Source organism: Malaya genurostris, chromosome 2 (assembly GCF_030247185.1).
Source record: "Malaya genurostris strain Urasoe2022 chromosome 2, Malgen_1.1, whole genome shotgun sequence".
Lineage (NCBI taxonomy): Eukaryota > Metazoa > Arthropoda > Insecta > Diptera > Culicidae > Malaya > Malaya genurostris.
This window is the reverse complement of record NC_080571.1, coordinates 342,747,331-342,756,863: the sequence shown is the minus strand read 5'-3', so window position 1 is coordinate 342,756,863 and position 9,533 is coordinate 342,747,331. Positions and strand designations below refer to the sequence as shown.

The window sequence follows — 9,533 nt, the reverse complement described above, 5'->3', positions numbered from 1 at the left end:
CGATGCTTTACGAACTGAAATATTACAACAATAAAAATTAATACCAGATTGTAAGTCTATTAACTTAATGTTGATTTGAAGCTTTTTTTTGCATTGAAGTTTGATTTTACTTAGAGAATTAGTTTATTCCAATAACTATTTTGATAAAACTACCAAACATTTTACTTATGCGTTCCTGTCAATTACTTGACAAACAATTTCATAGTAAATTCAACTTGCAAATCGTTTAAAATGAATTATTCCCCGGTGAACAACCAAAATGGTTAAAGCCTGGATAAAATAAATGATATTCAATTAAAAAAAATGAAATAACTTCAGATAAAGGTAATATTTTTTTTATTCAATAATATAATTTTTCAGGCACACTGCTTAAGGTGACCGTGGACCGAAGCCAAGGAAAATAAATGTAAAAGTATTGGTGAAACAATACTTTTTCCTTTAGTAATAGTATTTGTGAGTAGAGAGGAATGAAATAATAATATTTGTGTGCTGAAAGGAATACAGTTGCCAGAAAAAAATGTAAACATTGAAACTATTCAAATCACCTAGCAGAACAGAGTGGACTTATCTCATCTTCATGCTCATTCTGGAGTTAAGAAATTGCAATCATGCGACCAAAAGAATATAATGATTGTGCCAAAGAAGATAGTTTACTGTTTGCCTTCGCTTGGTTCTTGGCATTTTTCTTACATTACAAAGTAAAAAGGAAGCTGTTACATTGATGAATTAAGCTTCGTAACACGAAATCAGAACAAACTCTGCAGCAAAGGCTTTTTATATTAATTTTAAATTTTGAATATGAAGCTCCCATGTTCAAAAAATACAAACCAACAAATTCTACATTTTCCATTTTGTCGACAACATCATCGTTTTCGGATAGGAAAGCAACCTCACCCAGAGAACAGTCAAGTGGCACATGACGAGAGGGCTTATGACCAATCGGCACAAGAGGGCTTGATGACAAATCGGCTATTTGCTCTGAAAAGATTTATCATACAAATTTGAAGATATAATTTCATATATTGACGAAAATATTTTGAAACTTTACCTATTGATACCAAATTATTGGATCCAGTACAGTTTCTAAATTCTGTGGTATTGTTTTGAACCGTCACTCCTGGCAGTTCTTCCACTGTTTGAACTGATGAGTCCCGCACATACTCACTACCCAAAGCACACTCTATCAACGTATTCTACCTATTTTTCTATTGATTTTCGCGAGTGAGCGCTGCTTTCCTCTTCTTAGATGGACGAGGCATTTTGAAAAGATTGCAATACTTGAACTGCTTGTTTATTTTTTGCATTCCATAGCGACGGTAAATAAGACAACAGGGTTGCGGATAACTTGGAGAGGAAGCAATGTTTGAAATGGAAATAAGAGAAATGTTATCGTTTTTTAAAAAAAAATATTGAAATTTTAGATGGTGACGTACGAAAGTAGTTTTGATCCGTAATTTTAACTATATCAATGAGCGACTAATTGAAAATAATGCAATTTTTAGCGCATTGCAAGGTTTTTTTTTCTCTAATTATGTATGGCATCACTGCCAATATAAAAGGGTGGTATTATCAATACTAAAGCAGGCCGGCAAACTTTTTATCGTGGATTTTTGGAAAATTTTCAAAACCAGAACTGTGAGTTATTCGAAGGTTTTATAATAAAATGTTTAGATCTGAGGATAAGTTTACCGGTGAAGAACAACTCAAAAGTGTTTCATAAAGCTCACTTATGTCACAGAGCTATAAGCAGCAGTTGAAATCTTGAGGTGAGTGAAAAATAATAACATTCTAAGAAGAAACCTTCTAATGAAGGTCCGAAAAAGTTTTGCACAAATCATTCTTCAGAGTTGATAGTTTATCGTAAACATATATCAATACGATGAGTGATTATGTTACCAAATTGCAGTAGCAGTTCTACGGAACATATTTACCCCTACGCGTAGAAAAAATGTTTTTCATGGTTCGTTTACATCTAGAGCAGGGCAAAATAACGGAAGGTGGAGTAAGAGCGTAGGTGGTTTCTTGGTTGCCATTTATGGCTCGCTTCCATGGTCACTTTAAGCTCTAAGATGCCAAGGGCTAAAGGTAATATTTGTAGTGCTTTGAATTTATAAACTTGGCAGTTGAAATGAATAATAAGATGTTAACTTAAAACGTTTAGTATTTCAACTTACGCTTTTGTTTGCGAAAATCATTCATTCAGAGTAAAATGATTTCTTTCTGAATAATTTGAAGGCTTGCTTTGGTACATTTTTCGTCGATTCATATATTAGTAAGAAATTCCAATTCTTCACATTTATAATATTCCTAATGATTACATACCACAATCAAGCCCTGGTATATTACTTTTTATAGTATCCAATGATTCGGTGTCTTTTCAGTCCAGTCAAGACTGAGACAACCTTCATCAAATATTTGTTGTGAAGAAAACGTGTTATGGAATTTTATGCAGTTTCTATTGTTATTAATCATCAACACTTAGGCTTGGATAGTTGAACAGGCTCAAAAAAAATAGAAATGCGTAAAAACCCTTTCCATTCATTCACGGTTGCAAAAATAGCTCTGGTTTATAATAAATAAAACTAATACGGTTGTTGTTGATCCTGAGCTCAGTTCCAGTTCCAAAATCTAGAATTCAGTTCAGTATTGAATAAATTGTGGGACGCTCGCAATTTTTTTTTTCAAAGAAGATCGATTGCGTCATTCTGATGCTGCTAGTTTTTTGCGTTGGAGGATAATACAACGAAAAGTGGACAACGATGGGGAACATTATACAGAATCAGCCCTTCTAATGACTCCAAATGTTATCTAAAGTACTGTAAAGATTGCTTTTGTGCAAATCGGAAATAGAAATCATTGGTTTAGAGTGCAAATCTAGAATGATCTTATTAACTTTGTGCACTTTTCGCAGTGCGCAATTCGAGTGCGAAGTAGGCCAGCATTATACCGTTTTCGTTTTTGAACCTAGACGCGGGCGACTCTGACTCCGAGTAAAACGAACACGTGGTACGTGGATGCGTGGTGCGACCGAGAAAATTTTCAGAGCGAAACTGCGCGATTGGAGTCCGATCTAGAGCGACCTCAGGTTGCTAAAACAAACATATCAAACGTTGTTTGGGCGACTCTGGGTCAGCTTTCGGGCTGCTCTGATCAATAAACGAAAACGGTATTAGACTGCTTCGTGTTCGAGAAAAATCCTCCAAACAGTGTTTAGTCTTGTAGAGAATTCGACCAATTTGGCAGTGTTGAATGCCAGAAATGAGTCCCGTACATCATTTTGATAGTTTCGTTAACTGAAATACGCAAAACCGAAATAAAATAATCATTTGTTCCGCGTTATTTAATTGTGAGGTAGAAAACATTCGTCACCAATAAGTCAATTTTTAGTATAAATGCACCGTTACAATTCTAGAAGCGAAGCAGTAAAAGCTGCGAAATTCACACAATCAACTAATACGAAAGATTATCATTCTTAATCGTCCTCCAGTTATGTATGTGAGATTACTCTTCCGCCTTTTTATTTTTGTACTTTAAGTGTCAAATGTAAACCAAGTTTACTTGTGTTGGTAATTTGTGTATTACGTACTTTTTATTTGGCATTATCTATAAACTTATATATGCAGTGCAACCAGTTTTTCAAAGTGGATTGAACAATAGAGTTTAACCCTCCGTCTGACTGATATTTTAATACCTTCGGTCTAACTGATGGGTCTGGCCAGACACCTACTCATTTACGTGTATTTTTTACATATTTCGGTGTAAATTAGATGTGTATTAATATAAATATTTATTTTTGTATGTATTATAAATATGTAAAATTGATAGTAAAAAACGAAAAAGGACCCATCAGTCAGACGGAGGGTTGAAACAATCTTCTTAGCAATAGTTTATTCTCAAACAAATATTAAGTCTGACTTTTTGGATGAAATATCAGTTTTGATCAATTTTTCATCAATGCTTGGTGGAAAATTGCTTACATTGTATGAATGTAGATTTTAACTCCCTGCTAACAAAAAAAGTTAGCTACATTGCTTCAATGTGTTTGTATAAAATCGCGCTACACAAAATAAACAAAACTAAACATTTTCTGGTGAAAAAAGCAGTTTTACGCCAACCTTCCATATCCATTGCATTTCTCGTGTTAAATTAAATGTTCCTATTTCGTGCGATTACTAATAGAAGGTACGTAAATCTTTAGTCCGCAATAATGTTTTCAAGAGAAAATCCATATAGAAATGTATTCGTTCGAAAGTAAGTAGAAACTGAAATAATTTTTCTCGAGCAGTTTTCAGAAAAACGGAAAAGTTTTAGACTAAAATTTCACTTTTCTTGAATTGCAATTCTAAGCAGCAAGAACTGAATTGTTTGTTTTTCAACCATATGGAAGATTTATTGTATTTAATTCAGGAAAATAAGCACAGGAATTTGTTTTTACGCACACATTGTTTACATTACTCATACGCTTGCAAAGTTTCTAACTCCTCAATTGAATTTGAATCAAATGCAGCTCGCTGACATCCAAGTAGGGTAACCACCTGCACGGGCCTCGCCTGCTAGCGTCGGGCCTAAAATAGCTGCCAGGCTACTGGACTTACAACCATTCTGCCGGACCGCAGCATGACCGACAAACTTGAAGATTCACATTGTTTCAACGAAAGACGCTAAGCTATCGATCAGGTACCCAACCAGAGTTGCCATGTTATATTTTCAAAAATCTGTCTCTGACTCAAAAATTTATCTGCATTAGTCTGTGTCCAACTATGAATAAGAAAATTTTGACCGGGCTACATTTTCAGTGAGCAAATAATAAGATCTCACCACCAACGCGTATTTGCAAAATAAGTATTTTGAATCGTCAAGATACCGCTTGTTATTCAGGAAGACAACACAAATTTATTCTTCTGTACAAATTGCTTCCCAAATTAAAAAAATATAACCGTTTCCTCAATATATTCCATTAAAAATTTGACTGTATAAACAGTATACCGATATTTAACTTATGGGGAGCTCCAACTTTTTTTTATGTTGAATGAACATTAAAAATTTTAAAATTTCACTGTCCTTAGTATTGATTCAAAAATTATGCACAGAAATGTCAAAAACGAATACTTAATGTTTACATGTATATGGTTTTTCCCGCTCTTTTTCTATACAAATGAAACAAAGTAAATTCGTCGTGGTTTTATGCCATATCAATGTCCCAGTTAACTCGTCTGAAGTACGGTTTAGAATTCAGTATGATTTTCAAATGGATTCCGAATCAGATGCAACAACCGGCTCCGACTCAGATCGGTTGTTGCATCTGATTCGGAATTTATTTGGAAATCATACTGAATTCCGAATCCAGAATCCAGATGAGTTAACTGAGATAAGATCGCACAGGTAGCATATTTTGTAAAGCTTCCGTTCCAATGGAGAATCTGATTTTTCAATTAGAAAGCCACAACTATTCGCTAATAAATTAAAACAGCGTTGTTAATCAAAAGATCCGTTCACTAAGATAAAACAGTACGCATATCCCAAGAATTGTTAAATTTCTAGTACTCGAAGATAAAAATATTGTAAAAAGAAAAATCGGTTTAATATAGCATATATTGTTGCTTGAAACTACAAAACTAGATATTTGATTTGTCTCGGTGAATTATAGTTTATATCAATTAATATTTTGATAAAAATAACAAATATTTCATTTGCGCATTCCTGTCAATTTTTGACAAACAATTTCATAGTAAATATAACTTGCAAAATAAGTTTAAATTTTAGATAAAATGAATATTCATAGCACTTTTAATTTATAAACAGTTTCTAAGATTAAAATAATTTGGAGGGTTGTTTTAGAGACATTTTTTCAATTTATTTTTATTTATTATTCCAATTCTTACATTTATTAAACTCGAATTATTTACAAACCACAATCCAGTCCTGCTCTTTTAGTTTTTATAGTTTCCAATGACTCGATGCCCTTGCAGCTCGGTCAAAATAGAGATATTCTTCAAACAATATTTTTTGTAAAGGAAACGTGTTATGTAATATTACGAAGTTTCTAATTTTATTAATGATCAATACTTACGCTTGGATTGTTGAAATTCCCCAAGACGAAGAAATGAGCAGATGAAATATCACTTTTTGAAACCCGTACGAACTTATCTGTTCATTCACAGGTGAAAAAATATCTCGGGTTTTAAAGAAACAAAATTGATACGATTCATTTAAACAATAGACCTTGTTGTATCATTATAATAATAAGAATATTGATAAAAGAAATCAATTTTTTTCTTAACATAGAGATAAATTAGAATTGAATCAACATAGCTATTCAACTCAACTTTTGTTGATAAGAAATAAATAGGCAGTTTATTTCAACAATCAGCTGTAACAGCATTTTTTTTTCGTTTGGTACTCCGAACAAAGTTAGAAAAATCAAGTAAAATTAGCACTCAGTTACGTCTCCAGCATCAGGTAATACAGGGTTAGGCAAAAGAACCTGACACATTTTGTTCTCCGGTTACACTGGAACCAAACAAGTAAGGGAGAAACCATCGGAAAGTAGAATAATGAAGGTTTATTTTCGTCTAGTAGTTTTCCATCATGGAGCACTGGAGTGTCGCTCATTGCTTTTTTATTTATTTTTGAAGAATCAATCGATCGTTACAATTATTTGTGAGTTTAAAAACTAATGCTACGAAACGTAATACTATGAAAATGGGAATGAAAAATTTGGCAAAAACAGGTTCTGTAGTTCGATCCGCTCTTGTGAAAAGTTTCGGGTGAGAAATATGTGGCTGCCCTTGCTGATAAATTTACAAGGATTTTTTTTTTGATTTGGTCAGCGGTTTGCAACTGTAAAACCACTAATAACTCGAAGCTCTAGAAAGAAGATTGTTTGAAACAACAAATTCTGCCATTGAAATTTAAAATTTAGTAGATCTTCCTCACGTTGATCTATGGAATAATGTTTCGCATTCATTCAATGTAAAGCCGTTCATGTTACACTTGTAATAAAATTCAACACAAAATAGGTTTTAATATTGTTATATATTTATTAACTTGCATATTAAGTATTTTTCATCCTTAAATGTTATTCTAAAACACGATTAGCCTACCTTAAAAAACGATATCTACTAACTTTAAACTGTAGCCTATCATAGTTACATTACAGCTAAAAGACGTTCAGACTGCAAAAAAGTATGACGTCTGCTCTCAGCAACTTCACATATTGGAAACCTTTCAGCTTCACAAGTCCTGAACAGTCGGTTTGTTGACAATGGTTTGACGAGCCAAACCTAGGTTATTTTTTCTTATTCCACGAGTTTCTTGTACTCGCGACGGGATCGCGGAAATATTCTCACTTGAGCCAAAAACCCTCCTAATCGCAGGATTGAACTTAGTACGAGCACAATTCCACCCACTAAGTAGATGTTGATGATTGTGCTTTCCACTGGCATCTGACAGCGAGCAACGGTGTAATCCGAGAGTGAAATTTGAGCCTGTCGTAAAAGGAGATAGCAAATAGGTAATGTCATATATTACACTTTTGTATGCAAAACTCACCAAAATGAAACTGGGATTATCCTTGTTCCGCCAACTGAACGAGGGTAAGGTATATTCCTCGATTCCCAGGCGATTCTTAGCTACGTGGCAATAGTGGTGCGAATGACCACTGAACGCTAACCGTGGACCAAGAAGTTCTCCGATTAAATCCGTAGATTCTTTCGAGATCACTTCCCATCGTTCCCGGTACAGTTCAATTTCCGGAGAATCGTGCTCATTGCAGTCTTTATCCGAATCCCGGTACATCGGGAAATGTTGCAATACAACCGGCTGACTGTATTCTGCCAATTTCGGTACGTTTTTACATTGGCCAATGCCACGACCACATTTAAAAATAGTCGAAATCGCCCTCAGTTCCTTTTCTGCTGTTTCGCACAGTTGGCATCCGTCCCCTTCCATAGCAATTGAATTAATTGTGACAAAATTTACTCCCCGGATACTGTTCAATGTCACGCCGGTGTGATTAAAAGTCTTCTCGAAACGTTGCACCAAATATGGATGCGTGGCATAGTGAAATCCGATATCGTGATTACCTAAAACCAAAGATTCTTCAGTTAGATGCTTTATCCCTGAAAGATAGTTGAATTCCACAAACCAACAACACTGTGCAACTGAGTCCCCGTGGGTGTGTGGAACAGTTTTCTGAATCGATCCACGTACGCCTCAAATTCTTTCTGATTAACCCAGTTTCCCTCGTCGAAGATATCCCCTAGAATGAAAACCACTTCCGGACGGAACAGAGTCATTGCAGACTGGAACGTTCGATGCATTTGCCATTCGCGTCGAAGTTTATCAAACCAGTGACCGTGGACTGGACCTAATAAATGGACATCTGCAAGCAGCATGACCTTAACCGGTTCAAGTCCATTGATTGGTATTGGTTTTGTTGGCCATTGGCACTGTGGAGATAAAACAAATCTCAATTTTTCTATCGAACACTTTATCAGGCATCCAAAACATACGTTCAATAACACAAGATAATATACGAAGAACTCATTGAATACCAACAAACAAACTGCGCCGATGAAAATGCGAAGCAATAGATTTCGTATTTTCATCTCGTATAATTTCAGGATCGATCTTATCACTTACTACACCAACCTGCTGCCCAGCAGGAGTTGTATCGAATGATAAACAAAATAAAAGATCACTCTCAAATAACTATTCTGCTTCCTTCTGGAACGGTATTCACATTTCAACTCGTACAGCTGTGCACTTGCCTTATCTCACAGCTTTTCATTCCGGAACGAATGGCAAGATAATATCAAAACAAATCAGATAGTCTAGTACTACACTTGTATATTTCAATCAGTCATTCATCACTATCCCTTTGGGATTTACACTCCGAGGGGCGAGCCCAATGTGTAATCAAGCCATAAACAAAAGTTACTGTGATAATCCTCACCAAAATAACCATCCGACATGTTTCCAACTATAGTCCAACCCACGTGCGAATGTGTTGGTGGGAGTATTCTCAGCAGTTGAAAGGTTAATGCTAGTGTGAGTTTGTCGAAATAACCCAGTGAATTTTGTCGAGCCGCATCGTGCCAATTATTGAAGACATATATGCAATAAAAAACACTGCAATGCCAAGAGAACAGTTGAGAAAGACATAAAATCGTTCATGAAACTCTATATCACGCAATGGAACTGTCTTGTACTTGGTTCATTAGTTCATAGCTTACGAAATTCTATATGCATTTTTCGCAGTGTATGATTATGAGTCAAAAATGTTTTACCTCAGTGTAAAATTGAACCCACAACAAACTTTGACTTCGGCTCGCACACATTCCAATTTCGTATATGAATAGATCTGCGCACTCTGCATCGGTGTGAGTAACAGAGACGTCAAATTGCTCAATTGCAAATGTTATGTATTTTAAAACTCTAGCGCTAAAAATATCGACCGAAGCTTTTTTCTCCTCACATCAGGGATGTCAGATTAAATTTCAAAGTCAGTTTAAAAAAAATGCAGATGGGTG

At 35.0% G+C, this 9,533-nt stretch overlaps 1 protein-coding gene across 1 annotated transcript; it reads right to left on the bottom strand.

The window, feature by feature from the left end:
• Positions 1-7,016: 7,016 nt before the first annotated feature.
• LOC131428009 (metallophosphoesterase 1 homolog) lies at positions 7,017-8,787 on the bottom strand. The gene is made up of 4 exons (XM_058591644.1): positions 8,514-8,787; positions 8,147-8,450; positions 7,552-8,084; positions 7,017-7,487 (listed from the first exon to the last, which is right to left on the bottom strand). Exons 1-4 carry the CDS (start codon positions 8,607-8,609, stop codon positions 7,299-7,301), a joined length of 1,122 nt encoding a protein of 373 aa, XP_058447627.1. The 5' UTR covers positions 8,610-8,787; the 3' UTR covers positions 7,017-7,298.
• Positions 8,788-9,533: the final 746 nt, after the last annotated feature.